Source organism: Onychomys torridus, chromosome 4, assembly GCF_903995425.1.
Source record: "Onychomys torridus chromosome 4, mOncTor1.1, whole genome shotgun sequence".
Classification (NCBI taxonomy): domain Eukaryota; kingdom Metazoa; phylum Chordata; class Mammalia; order Rodentia; family Cricetidae; genus Onychomys; species Onychomys torridus.
The window spans coordinates 101,759,201-101,786,811 of NC_050446.1; the positions used below are offsets into that span (position 1 = coordinate 101,759,201).

The 27,611-nt window shown below is 50.1% G+C and overlaps 1 protein-coding gene across 2 annotated transcripts in view; it reads right to left on the reverse strand.

Moving 5' to 3' along the window:
* Positions 1-12,258: 12,258 nt before the first annotated feature.
* The window catches only part of Kcnip3 (potassium voltage-gated channel interacting protein 3), a 73,771-nt gene continuing 58,418 nt past the window's right edge, over positions 12,259-27,611 (reverse strand). The window contains exons 3-9 of one of the 2 annotated variants that reach the window (XM_036185466.1): positions 23,173-23,293; positions 22,700-22,769; positions 22,389-22,459; positions 16,086-16,193; positions 15,653-15,757; positions 14,986-15,048; positions 12,259-14,147 (exon numbers count right to left, since the gene is read on the reverse strand). In XM_036185466.1, coding sequence (XP_036041359.1) covers positions 14,100-14,147; positions 14,986-15,048; positions 15,653-15,757; positions 16,086-16,193; positions 22,389-22,459; positions 22,700-22,769; positions 23,173-23,293 — 586 coding nt within the window. In that variant the 3' untranslated portion in view covers positions 12,259-14,099. Of the gene's footprint in view, positions 14,148-14,985; positions 15,049-15,652; positions 15,758-16,085; positions 16,194-22,388; positions 22,460-22,699; positions 22,770-23,172; positions 23,298-27,611 lie in introns of both variants that reach the window. The other variant, XM_036185467.1, reaches the window with a different exon arrangement.

Genomic DNA, 27,611 nt, shown 5'->3' on the forward strand with positions numbered 1-27,611 from the left:
GCCACCGCCAATAGGAGGACTCCAGCTTCCCCCGGAAGATCCCAGCTCCGGCGGCTAGGTACTTCTTGTAGCCACCGGGCACCAGGCGGGCGTCTAGTGTATGCGTTTCAGGAGATCCTCGCTGGCTCCGGGGTGACCCTGGGCTTAGCCAGACCCGGAGAGAGCGCATCCTAGCTTTGAGCTTCTGCCTGCAGTCCAGGCCCTGCTTCTGGGCCAGGCACCTCAGAGTTGTACAAAAAGCACCCTGGTGAACGGTAACCAGTATCTGCCGTTGACATCAAGGAGAAGGACGGCTGTATTTGTTGTATTCGTGAGAAAAGCCTGAAGGCTAGGAGTGGTTTTGCCCATGATGACCCTCGTGCCGTTGCAGCAGTCCAACCACTTCACTGTCCTGGCAGATGTGAAGATACTCTGTAGAAAGACACGTGTCCTCTTCAGCTATTGGGCTCTTCCCCAGGAATCTTGGGCTGGGGGAAGGAAAAGGCTGAAGCCCGTGCCAGCCAGAGGAGGAGTCTGTCTCCCAGGAAGAGATCACACAGTTCTATCAGTCTGGCAGCTGGTCAGTCAGACTACCCTGTAGTAGAGACTGGGACTGAGGTAAAGGTGGATTAAAGGCAGTGGTGGGCAGGACCATACCCTGACCAGGACTGCCTAGGTACGCATACCACTTGCCTTCTGTTCAAGAACCTAAACCTCACAGGGAGTCACTGGACCTTTTATTTGTTCTCCCTCCCAGTGTGGCCACTTTGGAGGAGCCTAACTCTGCATTTCACTGTTACTTGTTTCTTGCTTTTTCTTTTTTCTTTTTTTCGAGACAGGGTTTCTCTGTGTAGTTTTGCGCCTTTCCTGGAACTCACTTGGTAGCCCAGGCTGGCCTCGAACTCACAGAGATCCACCTGGCTCTGCCTCCTGAGTGCTGGGATTAAAGGCTTTTTTTTTCTTTTTAGATTTATTTATTTATACATCCAGTGTTCTGTCTGCATGTGTCCTTGCAGGCCAGAAGAGGGCACCAGATCTTATTACAGATGGTTGTGAGCCACCATGTGGTTGCTGGGATTTGAACTCAGGACCTCTGGAAGAGCAGTCTGTGCTCTTAACCACTGAGCCATCTCTCCAGCCCCTCCCCCCTTTTAAAAAATAATTTATTTTACATGTATTGGTGTTTTGCCCACATGTATGTCTGTGGTGAGGGTGCCAGATCCCCTGGAACTGGAGTTATAACTGTGAGCTTCCATGTGGGTGCTGGGGATTGAACCCGGGTCTGGAAGAGCAGCCGGTACTCTTGATGCTGAGCCATCTCTTCAGCTCCACTTGTTTCTTTAATTGACACAGACAGGGCAGATGGTGGACAGCTCTAGCTTGTTAGGCATGCCAGGGCTCAGGCTCCGGCCTTACCAACTCCGGCACCAAGTTCACCTACTCTCGGCAGCACCTCTATCTTCCCATGCCCTGTTTTAGGAAAAAGAAGAGGGTGGGGTAGGCACGATGTGCGAGTGAGGCATAATCTCAAGTCCCTTGAGCAGGCATTTAGATGGAAATGTTCTCACAACCACACCCCAAGTCCTCTGGCATATGAAGACATAAAGAGGCCCTGGAAAGAGGTTCCTCAATTAATTAAGGTCCAAATAGATCATCAGAGGCTTTAGTTGTCCCAGGAAGAAGTACTATGGGCCTTGTTTCAGTTACGTATCTTTAAAACACTTTTTCCACTGAGGCATTTTATTTATATGAAAGTTGTACACCCAAAGAATAGAGCCTGAGGGTTTTCCCTCCCGTGCGATTTCTTGTCTTGCTTCTCCACAGTCCATGGCGCTGGCTGAGGTTGTCAGTGCAACGGAGCCAAACTGACAGGATGCGAGCAGGTTCTTCTGCCATGTTCTAGGTCTTTGAGCTGCGCATCAAGTCTGGGACTGACTACTCCATGTTTGTTTAGCTTGCTTGTGAGGCTGATAACATTCTTCCTGGCTCTGTGATCATCAACAATTCCAAATTCTCGGGTATAACCAGGCTCCATCCTCACAGTTAGAAACGGGACAATAACGGGAGCATGCTGACAAGGGACCGGCATTGGTTTCTCTCTTCAGCTTGTTGGTCCTCTTTGTTATGCCCAGATCACAGGGCCCCCCAAAAGACCACCATGGAGACCAAATCCCAAATGTAAAAGCGAAGAGCCTTTATTTCAAGCTCAGAGCTTTGTCTCTCTGTCTGTCTAACAAAGCTGTGAGAGCAGAGAGCCCCAAGCCCGGGCAAGGTAGGTTTTTTTTTGGGGGGGTGTTAATCATAGCAGAGGTTGGGGTGAGGGGATTTCCAGGGTTCAGGACCCTGATTGGTTGACATTTATCTAGGGGTATAGGGATATACTGGGAATGTTTGGAATGACAGGTATTTCCCCTTAGATTCAGGCCCTCCCTGGATGAGGTCAGCTTATGGCGTTTCCTGGTGTTGCCTGCCAGTAAGCCTATCATAGAAGCTGTGTCTGGGCTTCTAAGTGTGTCATGGCAGCTGTGTGGTCAAGCTGTTCCCTCCCCCCCCACATCTCCCTCTTGAATGTATCATCCAGGACACTCATGTGTACTGTTGTGGTGGTATGGAAGAATGACAGAAAGGGAAGAGGAGGAGGTGGGCAGAGAGATGGTTTACTGGTTAAGAGCAACTCTGCTCTTTCAGCAGACCTGGGTTTGAGTTCCCACACCCACATGGGATCTCACAGCCACCTGTAACTCTGGTTCTTGGAAATATGATGCCTTCTCTGGCCTCTCCAGGTACCAAGCGTGCATGTAGTATATAGACATACAGGCAGACAAAACACCTATAATAGGTTTTCAGCAACGAGATAATAGGTTTTTCCGCTGACACAGTGAGCAGATAAAGCCAAATTGAAAAAGTAAAAGAACAGGTTTATTTGATCAAAGCAAATCCCGGGTGAGTCCTCCAGTCCCAGAGATACGGGCCCTGAGAAGTCACATGCCTGAACTAAAGCAGGGAGCTTATATACGCTGTAGGCGAGGGGGTGATGACGTGTCCTCCACAAGCTGGGTTTGTGCCCAAGTATGGTCAAAAGCTTCAGGGGAAGAGCTGCCACAGCCATCAAGAATGAGGGACTGGGCTTTCTGGTGCCTTTGTTGGAGATTCTCTGAGAGGGTGGGGTTTGGAGAGAGAGGAATGGGGCCTTCTGGATCAAGCAGGAGTGAGCTGGAGGAACAACCTACACATGTAAAATAAAATAAAAAATTGCAAAGAGAGACTGGGAGGGACTAGGTCATCGAATTTCCTAGCTACTTTCCTTGCTGCTCCAACAAATGAGCTGACATAACTCAAGGCAGGAGGGGACATTTTAGATCACCATCTGCGGACACCCCTCATCGTGGCAGGGACAGTGTGCTGGCAGAAACTTGGGAAAGCTGGTCACACTGTGCCAGCAATCAAGCAGAGAGATGAAGGCTGTCCTCACCTTGCTTCCTCCTTTGTTATGTAGTCCAGGGCCTTAGGCCTTGACGTGGCATCACCCACAGTTAGAGTGGGTCTAATCACCCTGATTAACTAACTTGATCTTGATAATCAGACACACAAGCCAGAAGTTTGTCTTTTTAGTGACCCTAGAGCCTGTCAAATTGACTATCAAGATTTACCACCCAGGCCTTATCTAAACACACACGGAGCCATTGGAAGGAACTCAGCTGAGGTGTCTCAGGCAGGCTTGCATTTGAGAAATCTGAATCAAGGAAGGTTGTCTGGGCAAGAGTAAAGCAGGTAAGAGAAATGGGGCCATGCTGTGTGGTGGGGACAGCAAGTGTCCAGGAATGTCCAGGAGGAAGAGCTGGCAGTCCTCAATGACAAGAAGTCGGCCTGAGAGGGAAGACATTGTCATTCAGATCCCTGGGTTTTAGCTGCTGGAGCCTCTGCCATCTGTGGAGACGCAGCTTCTGTGGGGGATGGGGTTGGGGAGAGGATGATGAGCCCAATTTTAGATAGGCTGTACATCATATACCTGAGGGACACTCAAAGACACTTCAGGATTGTGGTCCAAGACAGGAATCTAGAACGAGGCATTTCAGCCTGGCTTAAAGAAGCTAAGCCTAGTTATAAACAGAACCTGTGGAGGTGGTTGAGATTGCCTGTGTGAACAGAACCGCATACAAACCTCATACAAAGTCTTGGCCCAAAAGACTCTGAAAATACAAACTGTGGAATAGAAGGAAACATTTGCAAATCAAATATCAGACAAAAGGCTTATCTCCTGACTATACAAAGACCTCTGAAAGGTCTGTGAGTGAGAAAAGTCCAATTGAACAGATTATTGGACGAAAGACTTCTACAGATAACTTCACAAAAGAGGACACACAGAAAATTATGACAGAAAAGATATCGAAACACGCTGACCATCATGAAAATGTGAAGTACAGTCACAGTATGACACCATGCACCTACTAAAATGACCCAAACTCCTTTTCAAGTGTCCACAGGATTTGGAAGGACTGGGACCTTCATGCACTGCTGATGACATTATAAACGCATACAAGGACTCTGTTTGTCTGTCTGAGATAAGCTCTCGCCATGTAATCCTGGCTGTCCTCGAGCTCACAGAGACTCGATTCCCTGAGACCCCCAGTGCTGGCATTAAAGGCATGCACCAGCACACCTTGCTCCATAGAAAGACTCTTGAAAAACATACGCCACCCCACCACATGATCTTGTCGTTTCTCTCCTGCGTACTGATAATATGGGATTTCACCTTTGCTCTGTGCTTCTAGAAACAGGAACACTAACCCAGGGCTGGAGAAATAGCTCAGCAATGAAGAACTCTCTGATCTTGCAAGATTAGAGTTCAGGTTTCAACACCTGCATGGGCTGGTTCACCACTGCCTGCAACCCTAGCTCCAGGATATCTAATGCCTTCTGCTGGCCTCCATAGGCACCAGCACATAAGTGCACATATACATACAAAAAGCCCTCTCCATTTTCTGTATTCCATAAAGCAGCTTACTAGAAAGAGTCATCATGTGGGAGCCTGTCCCTACCTTTTTTCCCCAGGGTACTCTTGAGTGAAGGATACGAGACTTAGAAATATAGAGGGGAGAGAGAGACAGAAACACAGGACAGCCCCAGGAGGGCCTGGATCCTAATCCATGGGCCCTTCTGTCTCTTCTAAAGGCTTTCTAAAGGAATGCCAAGGGGTGGAGCAAAAGACCTCCCCTAGCACAGCCAAGTGCAGACCCTTCCAAACACCTAATAACCACGCACGTGGTCAATCCATCTCCTTATGCAGCCCTGCTGGGTAAAGCAAACTCAGATCTCACTAGGAAACCTCTGTGGGCTCCCACACCATCATACTTGAATAAGATTCCCCATGCTCTTGTTTACCTGGGACAAGGGTAGACACAGGCCTTCCAAATTCCCATTGCTGCCTCATGGGTCCCTACTGTCTGTCAGAGCGAAATGCCTGGTAAGCCTTGGGCTAGGGCCTCTTCTTCCCCAAACCGGCACACAGTCCTCAGAAGGGAGGCCCTGTGCTCCCCCTTCTGTTCCTAGCCCTGTACACCATTTGTGTCCTTACAGTAAGTCAGTACTGTGCTTCCCTCAACTCTGTGAGCTACTCAAGCAAACTGATCAAATCTGAGGAGAAAATCCTTTGGTCCTTTGGTCAGATGTGTAAGTAAAATCAGCTTGGGCTCATGATTAGCATGCAAAGTTAAGAAGGACTTCTTGAGAACTGAGACCCCCCAACCTCTAGGGTCTGGTGCAATCTTCAGATTGTGTCCGGTGTGTGAGAAGATCCTCAACAGACCAGAAGTGATCTGTGTTGTGTAGCAGGAGAAACTGAATCAGAGTTTCTTTTCTCATGATAACATCAGTCCCCAGAATAGGTTGTTGCCAAAAATATTTCATGAGGTCATAACAGCTTGTGTATAAAATCAATGTGGGAAGGAGAGAAGTAAACAGCATCACATCCAAATAAAACATAAACTGCAAACAATCCAGCCTCTACCTTCCAGCTGCTGGGATCATAGGTGTACATCACCACACCTGGTTTATGTTGTGCTGGGGGTTGAACTCAGGCCTTTGTGCACATTAGGCAAGCACTCTACCAACTGAGCTACATCTCAAGCCCAGAGATACTATTTTCTTTTAATACATGAATGAAGCAATGCGCCAGCAAGGGACCTGGAGTAATGAACTCTGCAGTGGAGATGCCTCCTGCTCAACCAACATCTTGATGCTTTCCCACATATACAGGGAGAAAACCCGCCTCCCCCAGAGAGGCTCAAGACCACTCCCCACAGGGTACTTAAACTGCCCCCTTAGAAAACAGACACATGCTTTTTTGGTCTCTCTTCCCTGTCTCCTCTCTGGGGGTCTGGAAGAATCATCCGAGAGTGTTTTACCCGTTAAATCTGGGCTTTTCTTAATTCGGTTTTATTTGGTCTGATCTTGATTGCTGCATTGGTGGAGAGGCTTATGGGGTGCAGAAACTTTTCAAGACCAGCCCCCTTCCCTCTGAACCACATTTGCTTGACTCAGGAGAAACTTCTCAGGGCTGGGAAAGTTTGTCAACAAAGCAGGGTACTCCAGGGCTTCAAAACTCAGTTGGCTGTCAGGAACTAAATGATGATCTGCTCTTCAGGGGCCTTATTTTTAGTTTCTGGATGTTTTACTGTATTTGGTGATTTTTCAAAACTGGGAAAAAGTGGTGCCTCATGAGTGAGCTGTGTACTGGAGAGGAAGAGCAGGGAGGAGGGCCGGACTGGGCTTCCAGGGGAGGGTGCTGAGGCAGCTAAACCCAGCTGTAGAAGCAGCCCACCAGTGGGCTTTCAGACTTGATTCTGCACAACTTCATAGCTAGTCCTATGACCTGAAAACTTCCGGGCCGGAGCAGCTGAGCCTCACCCTGGAACTCTGCCCGGGGCTCCCTGGGCCCGGTGCACAGTGCCCACCCCCCCCCCCCGCCCCAGTCCCACCTCCAAGCTTCAGGGGTGCAGCATTCACACCTCGGGGGTGTGTCCAGGCCACGCTGGCAGTCCTAGGCCCCTCCTACTTGTAAGGCATCCCATCAGCAGAATAGCTGGTCTGATCCTCCCCCTCTTGAGTTGGGCTGCAGGAGTCTGGAAAGCACATTGACCTTGACATTAGCAGTTGAAAATTTTCCAGCTAAGAGCTGAACGTCCAGTTCCAAGAGGCTGTGTCGCAGGGTGGGTATTGGGAATACTTTCAGGGGCTTTAATAAGTGGGAAGTGCAGACACTGAGAACAAGCACTTAAGGTACAGTTTGAACTTCACCTCAAAGGGTTCGGCGCCCCCTTTCCTTCCTTTCCTCCGCTCCCCCGGGTTCAGTACCTCTTCCGTCATTGGATCCGTTCCCACTGGTGGGAGGATCGGACGGCGACCCGCTCCGGCAACAGCTTCCTTTCCCAGCATTCCAGCTAAGGGTTACCTGGGTCTCAGCTGCGGTAACCGCTTCAAGAGCTCATCCCTCAACTAATCACAATGACCCAGGAAAGAATGCGCTGATTGGCGAAGGCCTGACCCCATTCTCCCCTGGAATGTGTCCTACAGCAGAAGGGATTCCCCTGTGCGCTAAGCTTGTGTGTGTGTGTGTGTGTGTGTGTGTGTGTGTGTGTGTGTGTGTGTGTGTGTAACTCACTGTGTGTGTGTGTGTGTGTGTGTGTGTGTGTGTGTGTGTGTGTAACTCACTCTGTAGCCCAGGCTGGCCTTGAACTCACAGAGATCCGCCTGCCGAAGGCCTGACCCCATTCTCCCCTGGAATGTGTCCTACAGCAGAAGGGATTCCCCTGTGCGCTAAGCTTGTGTGTGTGTGTGTGTGTGTGTGTGTGTGTGTGTGTGTAACTCACTCTGTAGCCCAGGCTGGCCTTGAACTCACAGAGATCCGCCTGCCGAAGGCCTGACCCCATTCTCCCCTGGAATGTGTCCTACAGCAGAAGGGATTCCCCTGTGCGCTAAGCTTGTGTGTGTGTGTGTGTGTGTGTGTGTGTGTAACTCACTCTGTAGCCCAGGCTGGCCTTGAACTCACAGAGATCCGCCTGCCTCTGCCTCCTGAGTGCTGGGATTAGAGGCGTTCACCCGACAAGTTTTTTAATTTTAATTTTTATTTTTTCATGTACAGGAAACTGGATCTGTCAAACAAGTCAGTGTTCAGGTCCCAGAAACTGGAAAAGTGAAGTGAGAACCCAGGGCTTTCAGCTCTCAAGGTTCACATGCCTTACTCCTGCCCCATTGCACACAGCTGCTGTGACTGTAATTAAATAAATCTTCATTCAGACCAACGCTCTGACTGAGGCAAGTTATACAGTTTTAGAAACCTAAGTTCTGAGCTTCACAAGCATGTGAAAAATTTAAATTCCTTTTTTCTTACAGTATTGCTTCAGTGAAACTCCCGGATTACCTGAGAGAGCATGACCTGGTGCTTGTCACAGAGATGCTCTGCCTGAGGGGAGGGGACAGTCAGAACTTGGTGCTGTTCCTTTTCCCTTTTCCTAGGACTTAGTTGGCCCATCAGGAAACACACATTTCCTATTATTTCTGACTTTTAGAGCTGGGTATGCTCAACAGTGGACTTATAAAACTGTAACAAGTCTCCGTTACAAGATGCTCGTTCTTGGTGGAAGACAAGGACCATTAACAGTAGACAGACTGTGGATAGTGTGTTCAGTGTCATTTAGATGTGTTCCCCCGCCCCCTTTTTTTAAGCTGAGGATCGAACCCAGGGCCTTGTATTGGCTAGGCAAGCGCTCTACCTCTGAGCTAAATCCCCAACCCAGATGTGTCCTTTTTTTAAACATGAAGGTGTTTGTTTTATAAATGTCCCAAGCATGAAGTTCTGGCAGAATTGTCACTAGAGAGTGTGCTCTGATGGTAGAGAGGCGTACGAATTAGAAACAGATAGGACATGAAGTTCCTGGGACATTGCAGCTGAGCAGAGTGATGTCTAAGACCTGTGAGGAGGAGGTGGCTTTTTTTTTTTTTTTTTTTTTTTTTTTTTTTGCCAGAGCTGAGGATTGAACCCAGGGCCTTGCGCTTGCTAGGCAAGCACTCTACCACTGAGCTAAATCCCCAACCCCAGCAGTAGCTATTATGACTATGGAATTGTCAAGTCAATGTTTATAAGTTAGTTTTGAATATCTAGTTTTGTTGGAAATTAGGAAGAGAGAGAATCAAGCACAATCTCTAGGTGACTTGATTAAATGTCACACTGACTGCAAGTGTTTCCCAAGAATGACAGAATACCTGAGGACAACTTTGGAGATCTACTTCATTTTTTGAGACAGAGTCTCGCACTGAACCTGGATCTCACTGATTGGCCAGTGAGCTCTTACTATCCTCCTGCACTGGGGTCACATGTGTGTGCACCATGACACTTTTTATGTAGGTGTTGGGATCCAAACCCAGGTCTTCATGTTTCCACAGCAAGCTCTTTACCTCTGGAACCATCTTCCTGGTGCCTGCTCTAGTTTAGACGCGGCTTTTCAGGAAGGCAGGACTCCTTGGATCCTCCCTCACACTCGTGATCCCCCAACCTGTGGCCCAGGTACCATCCCCATCACCAGAACCAGCCTTGCACTTCTTTCCTGCCTTCTGGTGTCTCTGTGAGCCCTGAGTTTCCTGGTGGCAGAGAGTGCAGTGCATTCACCCTGGTTTCCTCAGGCTGTGGCCTCGTGTGTGGATGGGGTCGGGAAACTAGCTCAGTGTCTCCCTTAATTTAGGTTTGGGAACGGCAGCTTGACAGGGCAGGGAAGGAGGAACCGGGTAGGAAGGAAGTAGAAGCCAGGCAGAGCAGACCAGCAGTGGTGAGACTCTCACAAAGAGCAAGTGGCCCTGCTGCTGCGTAGCCTCTGAGGGTGGCCAGGGCGACCTAAGTTTGAAGGACAAAGGCTGGTGCTGATATCTCTGAAGTTTCCAGGTCACCGAACAAAGATCAGACTCAAGAGTCCTGAGATCGCACAAAGGGGGAGGGTACGGATGTTCTGAAGTTCAGTCCCATGAGAAACTGCCTTTCAGCTCCTCCACACCCCTTCCCAGGGTCCCTGCAGACCTGCCTCCTGAAGCTCACAGGGGCCCAGCTGTCAGCCATGAGGGAGGTTCTTGAGATTTTTGTCCCCCAAGGTAAGAAAAAGCCAAGTGGTTATGTGTGGGTGGGGTTCTCTGTGTCCTGGTTAATAAAATAGGATACAGCTACGCGTCCCCTTCCCCCACACCCAGATTGGTTTACTCTGGGTGCATTTATGGAATTATTTCTTGATACACTCCATGAGTGGCGCTTTTTATTTTTTAGGCCCCAAGAAGGATGAAGTAGAAATAGGAAAATGTCTTTGGTCCTTTGAAGGAAATGACAATTTTCCTTCCAAGTCTTCCCCTGGGACCTTGAGTCAGAGCCGATGGTGCCGACTCCCCCTGGTGGTCAGTAGGGGACACAACACTAGGAAGTGCAACCAGATAGCAGGGTGTGTGAACAATTGCAAGGAGAAGCCTCTAAAAGGCTGACTGGCCATTTCTTTTGGAAGCTGTGTGGCTGAGTGCCATGAGGGCGGGATGAGGTGGGACCTCACTAACCCAACAGTGTGTTATTAAGGTCATGAGAGGTCTAGAGGTGACAGGCCAGGTCCCTGACGACCAGAGTTTGCTCTGGGTCCTCTTTCTGTTGGGGTCAGATGGTGAGGTGGGTGGTACAAGGGACGGGACATGTGGATATTAGATCACTGGCTATGGCCTTACTGGTGTAGACTTTCCCACCTTAGCAGGCTGGTCCCCAAAGCTGGGGTGACCAGAGAAACTGGAGACCATCAAAATGTCCTTTATCTGATGACTTATCAGTGTGAGTTGTGCTATTGAGCAGGAAGGATTTTGTCTTCCTGTCTGAGACAGGTCTCATTGAATAGCCCAGGCTGACCTGGAAGTCAGTGTAGCCCAGGCTGTCCACAAACTTGTGGATTAATCCTCTTGCCTCAGCATCCCAGGGGCTGAGATTACATGTACTAACTAGCACACCCAGAAGGAGGTGCTTAGAGCAATTGGTTCCTCTGGGGAGTGTGTCCTTCAGAGACAAAAAAGATCCCATGGGAGCAGGAGGACACTGCTCATGACAGAGGGCAGAGGCAGAGAGGAACCACGTCTCATGGAAGCAGCCTTTGGAGCCCCTGTATTCCAGTTTACAGAGAGGCTGTAACCTACTGTCAGATTGAACATCCTTGTGCTCATGTAAGCCTGAATCTGCAGGGCAGCACAGTCTCTGTCTCTGTGTGTCTCTGTGTCTGTCTCTAATTCTCTGTCTCTATGTCTCTGTGTCTCTCTGTCTCTGTCTCTCTCTCTCTCTTCCTGTGCCTGTTTCACAAGGGAGGAAAGGGAAGCCCTAAGATTGTGTGACTTGTCTGGGTCGTACAGTTGACTCACTCTATAGCCATTGTTCCCAATGAATGTCATGGGCTGCTACTGGCTGCCTTGTGTGGTTAAGGATGGCTCAGGACCCTCCGGGATTATCTTACAGTCCTCATCTTGTTCTGTCCCCATTCACCAGTCTGCTGTCCAGTGGGGCCACTTGCAAGGTACTATACCCCCCCCCCCCCATCACCTCCCTGCTCCAAGCATCTGTCTGTTCAGCCACAATCAACCACCTGGTCACCATCATCCTCCAAACACTCCCGGGCAGGAGTGAGTCCTCTCTCTGCTGTGCTACACACAAATATACAAAGTCTCATGTAGCCCAGGCTGGGCTCAAACTGACCATGCAGCTGACCCTTGATCCTTCTGCCTCTACCTCCTGAGGGCTGGGATTACAAGCACGTGATACCAAGCCCAATTTACGTGGTGTTAGGGATCAAATTCAGGGCTCTATGAATGCCAGGTAAGTGCGCTACAGTCCAAGCTACACCGCCATCTCTTTCCTGCTTCTTATCCACAGGACCTGCCTTCCCTTGCCAAAGGACACCCAGAAGTAACTTTCTGGAGTTGGGAAGAAAAATGATCTGGAGATGAAATATAAATGACATTGCAGAAAGCCGCTGTGTCCCACAGTCTTGTGTGTTCCTGGCTCCAGCGCTGGAGCAGATATCCATCAGAGGTCCCCAGGGCCCTCGGTGTATGCCTTTTCCCTCTCATGATGTCACACTGGGAGTCTGAGGGTTTCTGGATATTTCCTCCTCAAAGCCATCTGTCAGCGTTCACCATCAAGCTACTGGGCAGGAACTGTAGTTATCATCAGCAGGGAGGGACTGACTGACTGACAGTTCAGATAAACCCAAAGAGAGTTCCTCTCCTTTATCAAGTTTATTTTATTAAAATATATAGAACTGGATATTGGTGGGCGCTGAGACATGAACCACTCTCCCAGGCTGCACCCAAGGGAGACACTTCTGCCATGCAGACATGCGGCCAGTCTATGTCCCTGCCAGGAGGGCAGACCCCTCCTAGTTGGGCGTGCAGCCAGAGGTTAGGGGGTGGGGTCAGAGTGGTAACCTTCTCCTGTGGCCTTGGCTTCTCACAAGCACAGGAACCCCATTGGGAAGGGCCAGGCTGGGGTAGGGGAGGTCCCTGAGCCAGGGAAAGCTGATGGTCTCTAGATGGGGTAATGGGAGCCCCCAGTCAGGATGGAGATGGGGTCAGTGCAGCCCTGAGATGGGGGTCCACCTGTGTATGGGGACCACTGTCACCTTGCCTTTCCTCTAAGGACCTCCCTTATCCTGGGGCTGGCCTTCTGGGGGAACACCCATGGACTCTCAGAGCTGGGCCTGAGCAGGGACTGGGCTACAGCTGATGGAATGTATTTTGTGGGAATGTTCCATTGGGGAACATGGTCCCTTTATGGGGGAGGCCTGGGCAGGCAGGAACAGCTCTCTCTCCTCCTGAGGGTCTGTTGACCTGCTTCCTGGTCACAGGTCCCCATCCCTTATGGCTAGCTTCAGCTTAGAGCTGATGGGGGCTCCCATTCCCGGGGTGCAGCCCAGGCAAGCACGGTCCTCAGGTTTGTGCTTTAGAATGTTGGCGAGCTGGGCTGGGAAAGAGTTGTGAGGCCCCAAGGCTCTGAGGCAGAGGATTGATTCTGAGCATCTTTCTCAGGCCACGGAGTCAGGGCTGCGGGGACCCAGGCCTTCCCCAACCTGCTTCCCCTTGTGGGCATGGCCTGAGCTGCTAGGTGTTTGTGCTTTTTGTGTGGGTTGGGATGAGCCTGTTCAAGGGCCACCACAGAGCTGTGGCCGGTCCACTGTGCCAAGGAACCGGGTGGCAAGTGGACAGGGAAGAGGAGGGGGTGCCCCCTACCAGGCCTTTCCCATTACAGTCCAGCTCCCCAGTTATCAGTCCCTGAGACAGCTGACCTCCCCCTAGAACCAAAGAGGACCTTGGAGAGGCCTGCCTGGTGCTGGGAGTTGGGAGACCTCTGCTCACCACATTCCCATTGGCCAGTTGATGGTCAGGTCCATCACCCAGTAGTGTGGACAAATTGTTCCCCCAGCTTCTCCAAAAAAAATCTTGATCCTGCCGTGCTCTTAAAGGACATAGCCCAGTGGTCCCTCACGATCTATGCTCACCCCACAATAGGTGGCCTGGCACTGCGGTTCTGGGACCCCAGACAAGCATAGCATGAAGCTGCAGGCTCAGCTTCTGTCATTATTTCTACCCTACTCAGACTTCTTCCCTCCTGGCCCCTGTAGGGTTTCTGGGAACTTCTTAGGGACATGGGTCCATGGGCAGTGAGTAGCCTGGTCTCCCAAGTGGTAGGAAGAACACAAAGGACTTTTGCTTTGTAGACCAGGCACTCTTGGGCTCTGAGCTCCTTCTGGGTAACATCCAGGGCTGGCCACCCAGGAGGCAGCCTCATCTATTGACCTGGGAATAGCTGAGGGAGCCTTCTGGCTACCACCTCCTCTGCCAAGCCAGAGGAGCCGTGTGTGTGTGTGTGTGTGTGTGTGTGTGTGTGTGTGTGTGTGTGTGATGGAGAGAGAAACTGTGTCTGTGTGTCTGTCTTGGGAGTAAACTGCTCAGTTTTTGCAAATATATTAGAAACATGTTTCTCATAGAGGCTGCTCATATGAGGCAGGATTGAGGCTTCTCCAGGCTGAGAAGCAATGACCACCCAGGGTCCCCTCCCGTATGTCCTAGATGACGTTTTCAAACAGCTGCATGGAGCTCATGATGTTCTCATCCTGTGTGAAGAAAGGAGAGGCTGGTCAGGATCTGGGGCAGGGCAGTGGTATTCCCTAATCCTGGCTGACTGCAGATTCCTGACGGGGACTATGTTTCACTGGGTAGATGGAGAACTGAGGAGCAGAGAAGTGGGGAGCAGCTGGTCCCAGAGTCCAAGTGGCAAGGTGTAGCCTGTCATCCCTAAGGATGGATAGTAGGGTCTGGTCATCACTGATGCACAAAACCCTCCTGGCTCCAAATCAGATCAGGGACCAGGAGCGATCAAGGGGCAGGAGGCAGTGGTATGTGCTTCCTGTCCCCAAGGACTCAGAGGAGGGTCAGCAGAGCCAAGAAAGCCCTAGGTACCTTTCCCTTAGTGTGATTCTGTCTGGGGGACGGGCACTGGGCTAACCACCCTCCTGCTGACCCCACATTTGCTCTGATTGCAGATACCATGAGAAGAGCTGAGAGAGGGTCTGGGGGCCAGGACTGGGTAAAGGAGGGGACAGCGAGGAGATGGACTCAGGAAGGATGGAAGTTTCCCAGTAAGTGGGGCCTGAGGACAGCTAATGGCATCCTCCATGCATCCTGGCAGGAACAGAATCCTATGTGTGAGAATGGAGGGAGGGGAAGAGAGAGAAACACACACACACACACACACACACACACACACAGAGAGAGAGAGAGAGAGAGAGAGAGAGAGAGAGAGAGAGAGAGACAGAGACAGAGAGGGACAGAGACAGAGAGACAGAGACAGAGAGACAGAGACAGAGAGAGAGACAGACAGACACAGACACAGAAGAGACACAGACAGGACGGCCACAGAAGACTCCAAGCCTAGCATCTGATGCCACCTACCTTCTGACAGGTCTCCAGAAACTCATCAATGGTCACCACTCCATCCTGGTTTCTGTCCATTTTCTGCAAACCAAGCCATGTCCAAGGTGAGCCTATCTACCTTAGGACCTTCCCCTAGTCCAGCCTGAGCATACTGCGGGGATGGGGTGAAGGCCTTCCTCCAATTCTACTGGCCCCTCTAGTTCCCACCCTTTCCGGCCAACCTTACTCTTGGTGACTCCTCAGGTGGCTTGCTTAGCTCACCTTAGCTTAGCTTCCCAGCATTCCCTCTGTGCCTATCTAATCCCTCAACTTTGGAACAGAAACCAGCACTTCAGAGGCACTGGATGACCCCAATCAAATGGAAACCATTGGTTCCTTCAGCCCGTTCAGAATGGAGGCAACTTCAGTAGGGTGGGAGGAGAGGAGCTTGCTCCAAATATGTCCCAAAAGGCACTGAAACACTGGACCCCATGGGTACCAGCTGCCTCTGCACCTAGGAGCTCAGAGTACCTCATTTTCCAGAGGAAGTTCACTGGAGGAAGGCCTGGGCTTCATTCACTCCCCAAGGGACCCTGACCATCATCAGCCCAGCCCCATCTCTTCACTGGCTTTGGTTGAAGGCTCAACCAGGGTAAGAGGCTCACTAGGGTCCACCCCGCCCCATCAAAGGTCAGGGCTCACACACCTGGAAGAACCTCTCCACATGCTCCAGGGGTGCGTCTTCCCGAAGGATGGGGTAGGTGTGGCGGCCCATCATGTCGTAGATTGATTTCATGATGGCCAGCATCTCCTGGAGGACAGAGGGCTGCATGAGCTACTTCTGCTGCAGGGATGCCTGGGGGTCTTGAGGGTTACCTCCAAGGGCCAAGCTACCACCAGGGCAGTGGAGAGTGCATTTGAGGTGCCTGGGAGCTACAGAGAGTGGGCTGGTTCCTCCTATCCAGAGATTCCCAGGAGAAACTGGAGATAGATTTTTTTTTATGCACCTGTCTCCAAAACTGTTTGGGCCAAACCAGACTGTGGGACTGGGTGGCAAGGTGGCAAGGCAGGGCTGAGAATTACCAGGCTAGTGGTGTCAGGGGAGGAGATCGGGACAGGCAGATCTGCCCACCCAGTACCTCTTTGGTGATGTAACCATCCTTGTTAATGTCATAGAGGTTGAAGGCCCATTTGAGCTTCTCATGGACTGTCCCTCGGAGCAGGATGGAGAGCCCGACCACAAAGTCCTGTAGAGGAGAGGGAGGGTGAGGAGCAGCAGCCACGGCTGGGGTTCCCTTTCCAGCTCACCCTGTGGCTCCCACTGAAAGTCGCCTTCCTTCAAATGAGGGGCTTCCACAGTCGAGTGGCAGATGTGTCCCTTCAGGTGGTCAGCATGTGAGTGTGTGTGTGCACATGTGTGAGGCTGTGTGTGAGCATATGCATAACTGTGTGAGTCTGTGCGCACACTTGCATGGTAGTCAATATTGAGTCAAGCAGAGATTCAGCTGTTGGTTTGGTGGCTTGTGCTCATTTCATGTATTTCTGCTGTCTGGGATGCTCCTTCAACACAGGGGAGTGTTCTCCTTTAGTCCTCCAACACTTTTAGCTTAACAAGCTGAGAGCACAGTGTTCAGAGTCACTCTGGTTGGCTACTGTCACCTGTGGGATATGACAGATAACATGACAAGACGCGACTGTTCACAAAGTTGCTGGATTCCAGCTGGAAGGCCTGAGAAGCAAGCCCTCTTCCCCTCCCCACCATGGGGTCCTCTTTGGCTGTTCTGAAAGGAAGGGGATGTCCTGGGGAACTGCCAATGAAGGCTGCAGAGGGACAGGGTGGAGCCTCAAAGGACTCGGCCCCTACTCCCAGGTTAGACTCTGGCCACAAAGAAGCCCGTACGATAAGGAGAGACCAAGGGAAACAGAATAGCCATTTGTAAGAAACAGAACATTCCAGAAGGAATACAAAAAATAAGGAAAACAAGGAGATGCAGAGGTTAGAAACCTGGCATGCCTTACAATAAAAATAGAACACTGTTTATAAAAGAAGACAGAGGAATAATCCAAGACCAGAAAGAGCTTGCTGGTTGATAGGGATCAAAAACGGGTTAAGTGGGGAGCAAGCACACACACACACACACACACACACACACGCACGCACACACACACACACACACACACACACACAGAGAGAGAGAGAGAGAGAGAGAGAGAGAGAGAGAGAGAGAGAGATCGATCCCAGGGGATAGTGAGTACCAGGACAGAAACTCCAAGCAGAACCAGAGAAAATGCAGCAAAGTGAGTCAGAGAAATCGGGAAAGATTTCCCAGAAGGCAAAACTAAGTTCCCAGGCCCCACCCCCACCCTGCGACTGGCACAGTGGGAGACCAGCTATAGCTGAACCCAGGGCACAGGAGTTCCTGGGGAGGCTTAGCAAAACTGGCTGCCAAGAGAGGCTTTCCAAAGAGAAACACAAAGCCAACTGAGAGAAACCAATCAATATCAATCATCCATCCATCCATCCATCATCCATCCCTGTCAATAAGGTCCCACACACCTGATCAGAGTCTTCTGGTGGCTTGTTGAACAGTAGCCCTGGGGGAATGATGCCTGAGAAACCCTCTCCCTGGAGTCTATCCGTGCAGCAGGCGAAAGAGAGGAAGGGAAAAAGGTATTTCCGGGGAATACCCAGTGGCTATAAAGCCCCTTCCCGCACTCTCTTTCCAAGGAGCTGCTGGGAGATGCACCCTTGAAAGGAGAGCAAAGCCTGGGAGAAGTTAAGGGAGTCTGCAGTCCAGGGGACTTGACCTGGGGAGGGGACAGAGGAAGCAGGTCCAAGGCAGGTCTGATGGAGCTGGCGAGCTCTCATGGAGTCAGATGACAACCTTAATCCTGCAGTCAGTTGTCAAGAAGGAGAGGGAAAAGTGTGTGCTCAGGGAGGCTTAAGACACCAAATCTAAACAGGACAGACCTGAGGAGTCATGGAAACATGTTAAAAGGACTTGGGGCCTAAAGCTTTGGTGTAGGGGTCACCCTGTTTTCCCGAAGTCTGCACTATCAGTCTACTGGTCTTGTAAATCATGGGGGAAAGACTCACAGGAGAAACAAGGTGGTATTTCTTACACTCTTACACTCTTGGGAAAGTGTCGGTGTGGTTTACCCAAGCAAGGAAGATTCAAAGTCATCCCTGAAGCCTTGACAATCCACCCCCACATTGCCCACTCCACAGGCTTCCCTCTAGGAGGCTGAGGGGTGTGGGGTCTAGCTTGGGTGCGATCGTTCTCAAGTAAACCACGAGGGGGCGCAAGCACCCTCCTATCTTCTAGAAACCTTGCATTTAGCCACACAGCCCGCAGCTAACAGGACTGACCGACTGTCCCTGCAAGGCCACCGGAGGGTCTCATTTGTCAAGCAGCATAATTTCACATGTGAACACCACCGGTCTTAACTCCAGGCTCCAAGGTGTAAGCTCCAAAGAGGCATGCAGGATATTCAGGTTTCCAAGTCAAGATCCCAAAGATGACATAAAGAAGTTGCTAAGAAACCTGAGATGACAGTTCACACCATATTAGGGAGGCCAACTTGGTCAGTAACATGGAAGCCATGATAGGGTGGGGGGTACAGTACAAAGAAGTGGCCACACCTCCGGACATGCGATGGCTCCACTTTCCAACCGAGTCGCTTGTCCAATGCCGTTTCCAAGCTGGGTACCCGGGAGGCACCCACAGTTACTGAAGTGTTTGGAAAGCTCTGTACTTCTCTGGTAAGATAAACCAGCTGAATTAGAAAGGGCCTTCGTGGCATGGACTGGTCAGGCACACCCACGTTCAGCACTGTCCACAGCAGGTGGAAGGCGGGAGGGACCTGGGACCACATCCGTGTGGCTCTGCTGGGGCTTGCTAGTTTTATTGCCTTAGTTGCTCTCCTTCATTGTGTCAAGGGGTGAGAAGTTGTAATTTCTTTTTTCTTTTTTGGCAGAAGGAAGGTTCTGAGATGTTGAGTTGGGCTAGGTATCTTCCAGAGCACCGTCCACCTGAACTGATCATTCTAGACTCCTGGGATCCTGGCCCGGGGCACACCGAGGATGGAGCAGGGGAAGTATGTGCCCCCCTTCCTGTAGAAAGCTTCCCAGAGCAGAATGCCACAACCAGGAAGTTCCTCAGGGGACTGAAACCAAAGGGATTCATTTCACACACAGAGAAGCGTGTGGAAGACTCTGGAAGGAATCAGTGCTGAATGACCTGAGAAGGTGCCAGAGGTCCCATCTCAGCCACTGGCACGCCCTGCTTCCCAGACACATCACTTGCCCCGAGATCCCTCTCTATATCATTTAGGAAGGGTCCACAGGGAGAGGAAGTGATGGTCACAGGAGGGGGTAGGCACCATGACCTTCCTGGTCCATGGACACACAAAGGGGTCCTGAAGCTGACTGAAGGGCTTGTTGACGGATAGGTAAAGCTCTCCCACATGGTCGTGGCTGGGTACCTCTCATTGGATTCCTTTCCATGCTTCTCCAAGAGGCTCTGTGGTCTCAAGGAGGAACCCCAGGAACTGGCCACAGGGGAAGCCTGGGGAGGCCACACAGTTCCCGGCTAGCTCCCTGTTCTCATTGTATTTTCTTTGCGCAATGACTTTGGTGTCTCAGGTGTTAATGAAAATAAGTGGTAACTATACCGTGTGTATACAGAGGGAATGGCCCTGCTGGTGGGGGTGGGGGCTGAGCCCAGGCTCCCAGACCCATCCAGTGTATCACTGTGGCTGGTGCTGTGTAAAAATAACCCAGTGGCATTATTGACGAGTTATTATTACCCCAGCCTGGCTGTCCATGGCCTTTCGGAACTGTGTACTTGGTAGACCGCTTTCCTGCTGGCCGTCCTTGGCCTTGGAAGCCAAGCTGAGGCACTTATCGATCAGGCTAGCTCTCAGTGAGGTCCTCTCTGAAGAGGTTTCAGCTTTTCTCCTGCAGCTATTTTTAGGGACCTGGGCTCCACAGATGGGCCCTGTCTCAAATGACTGCATGTGGCTAGCCCTGGGAGGAACCCTGCTGTGGGCCACAGGAATATATCATAAGAACTCAGCTGGTTATGGCAAAGTCACTACCTGGAGGGATCAGGGAATTCCTCCAGAGGAAGCCAAATTCCAAGGAGCTTTCAGTGTTACTTGGCTTGTTATATATCAGCTGTCTTCTGTTATGAAAATCATGTGTGCCTTCATAGTTTTCCCAATTGACTTTTCCCTAAGAAGGACTAACAGTGTGGACTGATCACTCTCTGGACATATGCATTCCAGGTATTTGGAGAACAGCCTCAGAAAAGGCTTTCTCTGGAATCAGATATCTCCCTTAGCCACTTTCAAGGACTAGCAGTAATAATAGTCCACATGCTAGTCTCCTGATTTAAGGTAAATTCCACAAGGAGACACCGCCTAGGTCAGGTGGACGTTAAGTAATAGCTTTACACAATTTAGCTCGGACCCTCCTTTCTTACAGCCTTACTAACTTTATAGACCTCTAACTCCTTACCTAACCACTTCTAGGAATATTTAGATAACTTTCTGTGCTGACAGCTATGCTCAGTCAGAACCCCAGTTCAAACCTGCCTATAATTATCATCATTTGCAGCATCCGGCCAGGTCCATCCCCAGATGGAGGAAAGTTCCTTATCAGAGGGATATCTGTACTCTCTAAGAACAGACTTAAGCATTCAGACTCCCTGTTTGAGAAGGCCTGGTGGATGTGCCAATTAAGCTTAACTTCCTCCTTTCCCAAACCTTACCTCTAGTTCCAGATTTCCCTTTAACTATCACCAGAGGCATCTAGCTGTACACAGGTTGCCTAGCAACCGAGCACACTTTCCCCCACCCTGCAGAAAAATGGCAGATAGCTTGGACAGATAGGAGCCACAGGAAAAAGTTGACCTAGCAACTTACAGAGTCTTAACATTTTCTACCAATCATGTTTAAGATTATAGTTGTGCACATAAGATCCCTTCTCTTAGATATACCCGAATTTAGCCTTTAGTTAATTCATTTCCCCATTGGTCACTTCCCTTTGGGGTTGCAAAAGATAATTAACGGTTATATGTGATTCTTATCACCCCTCCATTTGACCCTGGAAGCCTGGCTTTGCACTGTCAAGGGTTTACTGCTTGTAAGTGTATATATACCAGGACTCCCAGGGCAAGGCAGGACAGAGAAGAGAAAAGAGAATGGAAGAACTAGATGGGTAAGAACTGGAGAGGAACAAACTGAGATGGGGAAGAACTAGATTGAAGGGCTAGAAGAGAGTACTAGAGGAACGAGATGGAAGATGAGGAAGAGCCAGCTGGGGAAGTACTAGCTGGGTAAGAACAAGCTGAAAAGGAGCTAGATGAGGCAGAATTAAGACGAGAGAATTAAGATAGAACTTAGAGGGAGAGGTAGATAAACAGAGAGAAACCAGGCAAGAAAGGAGCTAGGCAAAAACAAGAATAGAACTGAAGCTGTGTATATAGGATGTTATGCCAGAGGAATTAAAGCAAGTGGACTATAGAGCTCCGTGTGCTGAGATTCTATTTCCCGAAAACAGTCCTTGCCATTAGTAGTTCTCTCTCCTGAGCCCCTGGGATGTAGAATATTAAGGCTGGTCCTGCTAATATTATACAAAAGAGCCCATGATACCCCTGCTCATGGGGAGCCCAGGCTGTCTGGAGCGATGTGGGTGGGGGGTTCTGCCTTCTCCTTCCCCACTCTGAGCAACACTGGCCATCACTCATGGTGACTTGCTGGGATGACAACCTGGAGGCCTCAGGCCCACCCAACATGTTCTGAGTGTTTCTGACCTGCTTGCTTAGTAATAAGGTCAGGGAACAATGACTTGAAACCCCACTATTCAACTTTGAGCCATTTGAGACCCAGGCTGTGTTCCCGGCACTCTGGAGGCTAAGGCAGGAGGATTATGAGTTTGAGGCCAGCCTGGATTATACAGTGAGACCTGGTTTCAGAGAAGCAAAAACAAGGGCTGGTGAGCTGTTAAAGGCACTTGCCACCAAGCCTGACAACCTGAGTTCGATCCCCAGGACCCAAACGGTGGACAAAAATTGACTCTTGTGAGTTGCCTATGACCTCCACACACTTGCTGTGGTGTGTGCCCCTCCCAAATACATGATAAATAAGTTTTTAAAAATCCCTGACCTCTTTTAAAAGTGTAGATTTGCGTTTGGTCACTGCTAGCTGAGGGTGTACTGGCAGCTTCCCTGGCTGGCTAACTAAGTTGGATGCAAACTCCCAGAATGGAAGAGAAAGCTAGCCAACTGTCATTGGTCTACTTGTGTCCTGAGTGACATGTGGAAGGCTCTGCCCAGGATCGAGTCTGACTCATTCAACAGCCCTAAGAAGTTGGTACTGGGGCTAGGGGACCACTCTGAAGACCACGAGGGCAGGACGCAGGGTCAGCGGGGACCTACCTCAAAGTGGATGGCCCCGTTCCCATCCGCATCGAAGGCGTTGAAGAGGAAGTGTGCGTAGGTGGTGGCGTCTGAGGGGAGAAAGGGCAAGACTAGAGTTGGGTTATCTGGAAGTCTGTTCCAGACTCACACAGTCCTGCCTGGAGCTCATGCCCAGTGGGGTTTCCTCTCTGATAGATCAGAAGCAGCATCAGGCCCTCCAAAGACGAAGGGTTGGCTAAGAAGGTGGGAATGGTCCTAAGGCCCCCTCCCCAGAAAGGGGGCATAGTCAGGGCTTGGAAGCAGCCGGGGAGGCCTGGCCTTGGACTTACCTCCCTGCGGGAAGAACTGGGAATAAATGAGTTTGAAGGTGTCTTCATCCACCAGACCTGTGGGACATTCCTGCAGGGAGAAGTCACATCTCTCAGTGGCCTTGGCCACTTCTGGCTCCATGCCTGACTCCACAGGGCTGACCTCTCTCCACCCTCTGGAAGGATGAGGTGCCCACTACCTGAGGCACAGTTGTGCCCCTTTGAGCCCTGGGCTAGCAAAGCCTTTTTGTAGGGCAGGCAGAAGGCAGGGTAGACGGGGTTGCGGAGGCTGCTCCCTTCATGCCAGTGCTGTCCCGACTGGTACAGAACAGCATGGTGGTTTTCACAATATCCATGCTGAACCCCCGCCCCCCAGATAGCTCTTCCATTACATACGAGCCCTGCAAAGACTCCATTTCCTGAGTAGGAAACAGGAAGGTGGGGCAGGATCTCTCTAGAGGCTCTAATAGGGACAGGGGACACGGGGCACTCACGTTCTTGAAGCCTCGGTAAAGGGACTGCAGCTCCTTCTTGGTGAACTTGGTTAGGGCCTGCAGCTGGTCCAAGCCCTCTGGCTGGTGGCGCACTGTGGACAACTCCAGTTCACTGTCACTGCTGTCTGGAGGAGGACATAGACCCAGCAGGGAGAGAGACATGTGGTGTGGGCAGGAACCAGGACACAGGCAGAAAGAGAGGGTGGGGGACTCCTTGTGTGACTCCCCCGTACCGCCATGCTGGCTGTGCATGGCACAGATGGAGGGTTATGACGGAAGGGGACCTTAGGAGATGTGCCTTTTGGCTGTTCTAAGTCTCTATCCCTCCATGGTGTAGGTCCTTCTCTATCCCTGAGCATACCCACTCCTCAGCCACATGGGGAAGGGGAGTGGGAGGGAGACTATCTCTTCCATGTAGCCCTCCTTGATCTCACCAGAAATGGAGTCTTGGTCCACCCCAGCCTGATGAGCTTGCTGGGTAAGGGCAGGGTCATTATTTCCATTTCTATTATTCCCATTTCTGTTCAAACAAACGAACAAAGCAACACACCAGAATGTGTGCCAGGGCTGCCTTGAGGGTAGAATGAGACCTCTGGTGACATTTCCTAATGATCAGACCCTCCCCCATACATTTTCTTGGGAGTGGCATGCGTCTTGCTCACAATACACAGTAAAAGCTCTGGACAAGAGCCCACCCCTTGTGGTAACAAGTTCTCAAAATGCTTGTCTTCCACCGACACAGGTGTAGAAGATCCTTTGTACTACAATCGTGTCTCTACCAACAAGGTAGGTCAGAAACTGTACATACAGCCTGCCTGGAGGGCCTTGGGGCGGCCTGCACACATGGGGTGGCCTGCACACTCAGGGCAGCCTGAACACTCCAGCCTGCACACATGGGGCAGCCTGCACACTCAGGGCGGCCTGCACACATGGGGTAGCCTGGCCTCAGAAGCACCTGCTGTTTCCCTGGCCAGCCACCTACCCTGGTCCTAGGTGAAGACATTACCTCTTCCTTCTCTTACGTTTCTGTGCTTCTGCTTCATCGAGAGCCATGCTTCTCAACCTTCCTAACGCTTTGACCCTTTAACACAGCTCCTCATGAGGTGCTGACCCCCAACCACATGATTTTGTTGCTACTTTATAACTGTAATTTTGCTACTATTATGAATCATAATGTACACAAAAAAACATGCTCAACTATGTTCATAGCAGCATTATTTGTAATATCCAGAACCTGGAAACAACCTAGATGCCCATCAACTGAAGAATGGATTAAGAAAATGTGGTACATATACACAATGGAGTACTACTTAGCAGAGAAAAACAACGACAGCATGAAATTTGCAGACAAATGGATGGAACTAGAAAAAATCATCCTGAGCGAGGTAACCCAAACCCAGAAGGACAAACATGGTATGCACTCAGTCATAAGTGGATTCTAGATAGAAAGCAAAGAACAATCAGACTGCAACCCACAGAACCATGGAGGCTATATATATGGCATGGGGGACCTTAGGATGACTGTTGCTTATAATAAGAGTTGGTTTTACTCAATTACTGAGCAACCCTCAATGAAACATTTCACTATTAAGATGAATCATAATGTAAATATCTGTTTTTGGATGGTCTAAGGTGACCCCTGTGAAAGGGTTGTTCCATCCCCCCCAAAGGGGCCATGATCCACGGGTTGAGAACCACTGATTTAGAGGCTACATCCAAAGGCAAATTCCCCAAAGTGCTTCCCAGCCCATCTACCTGCCTGCTTCCCTGTTGTAGAGTATTATTTGAAGGTGTGTTACTTTTGTTTATGTTGCATTTGTTTAACTCTGTGAAGCTGTGTGACTGTGCCTGTCTAACACACCTGATGATCTAATAAAGAGCTGAACGGCCAATTGTGAGGCAGGAGAAAGGACAGGTGGGGCTGGCAGGCAGACGGCATAAATAGAAGGAGAGATCCGGGAAGAGGGATTGAGAAGGAGGAGCCAGAGAGGGAGGAGGATTCCAGGGGCCAGCCACCCAGCTACACAGCCAGCAATGGCGTGAGAGTAAGATTTAGAGAAGTGAGAGAACAGGGTAAGCCCAGAGGCAAAAGACAGATGGGGTAAGTTAAGTTAAGGGAAGCTGGCTAGAAACAAGGCAAGCTAAGGCTGGGCAGTGTTCATAAGTAAGAATTCATCTCCGTGAGATTTTTTATGAAAGCTGGTGGCAGGCCCCCCAAATGAGTAACAACAACAACAACAACAACAACAACAACACTTCCCATCCTGCTCCATGATGTGGCACCCCATCCCTAGTTAAGGTGACCCCTTCCACGTGGGCAGTGGGTCCCAGTCCTCAAGCCCAGGCATTCCTTCTAGGTGTCTTCTCCATGTCTTTCCCCTTCTCTCTGGTCATTCCCATCTTCATATGGATCTATTGGGCTTTTAAAATTTTTGTGATACTGAACTTGAATGCAGCATGAACATTGAATGGGTGAGCATTCTACCACTAATCTGTACTCAAGCCCTGGACACCTGGTAAATCTGGCTACCTGTCAAATGAAGCCCTGACAAGCCACATGTGAGCCTGCAATGCCACTTCCGTTGGTGTCCCAAGAGGATTTGTCACCAGATAGGGCCACTTGTACAAGGATGCTCACAGCAACAGTGAGCTTTTTGTTTGTTTTACTTTTTAAAAATCAGGTGGGGAGCTAGAGACATCTTTGTCTCTCATAGCAGGATGGGCAGACAGATGTGGAGGACACACCCCAGGGAGGAGCCTTCAGTGTGAGTTGCCCAGAGCAGCATGGATGCCGGAAGGAAGGGCTCGCCTTCATGAGGAAGGAGACTTTTTAGACTAGATTATAAAAATGCCCAGGAACATGCTTTCTACAGAAACGATATCCTGAGTGCAGAGGCACAGGCCGGGGCTAGAATAGAATAGGGGAGAATGGCTAAGGAACTCAGAAATTCCGTGAGGAGAAGATTATTTCATCCCAAAGACAGAACAACACAGACTATATTAAATCACTTAAACATAGCTGTTAAATATCTGAAGCAAAGTAAATAAGTAAATAAAAAAAATCAGAACCACAGGAAGGAACAGATACAGCACAACCATAACTGAAGATATAAACATTCTTTTTCAGCAACTGGCGCAAGTAGATATAAAAGATTCAGAAGCCACTATCAACCAATTTCATCTAATTAATATTTATAAAACACTATATAGAGATTGTAAAACATACATCCTTTAGAAAAGCCTACCCTGTGGTTGCCAGGATATACCAGATGCTGGTACATAAAATGAATCTGACCATAGCAGTAATAAGTTAAAATCCAGATAAATGTTTAGAAAAACCTTAAGTGTTTGAAAATGAAACAATACACTTGTAATGAGCCCACAGGTTGGAGAAGGTAAAGTTTGAACTGAGTGATAGTGAAGACATGGGCTGTCAAGATCTTCTGAGTGTGGATTAAGTTGTGTCCAGAGAGAATATCATAGCCTTTAAATTCTTCTCTCAGGCCAGGCATGGTGGCACACGCCTTTAATCCCAGTACTTGGGAGGCAGAGGCAGGCAGATCTCTGTGAGGTCGAGGCCAGCCTCGTCTACAAAGTGAGTTTGAGGACAGCCAGGACTATACAGAGAAACCCTGTCTTGAAAAATCAAGAAGAAAGGAGGAGGAGGAGGAGGAGAAAGAAGGAGGAGGAGGAAGATAGGTACTCAGGCACAGTGGCTCATGACTGTAATCCCAGCATTCATGAGACTGAGGCAGGAGGATTGCTATGAGAGTTCCAGGCCATTCTAGGTTACAGAGTAAAACTATCTCAGAAAAAGGAGGAAGAGTGGGGGGAGGGGGAGGAGGAGAAGAAGAAAAAGAAGAAGAAGGAGAAGAAAGGAGTTCAAGGCTATCTTGGTCTACAAAGTTATTTCCAGGACAGCCAAGACTACACAGAAAATCCTGCCTAAACAAATAACTAAACAAACAAACAAACAAACAAAACAATCAATCAAACAACAACCAAAAGAAGGAGGAGGAGAAGAAGAAGAGGAGGAGGAGGAGAAGGAGAAAGAGAGGAAAAGGAGGAGAAGGAGAGGAGAAGGACAAGGAGGGAGGAGAGAAGAGGGAGAAGGACAGAAGGAGGAGGAAGAGGAAAGAGAAGAGGAGAGGAGGGAGGAGGGGAGAGGAGGAGGAAGGAGGAGGAGAAGGAGAGGAAAGGAGGCAGAGGAGGCAGAAGGAGAGGAGAAGAGGAGAGGAAGGGATGGAGGAGAGGGCGAGGAGGTAAAAGAAGGAAGCAGGAGGAGAAGGAGGAGGAAGGGAGGAGAAGGAGAGAGAAGGAAGGAGGAGGAGGAGGAGAGGAAGAAGAGGAGGAGAGGAGGGGAGAGGAGGAGGAGAGAGAGAGGAGGAGAGGAGGAGGAGGAGGATGGAGGAGGAGGAGGAGGGAGGAGGAGAAGGAGA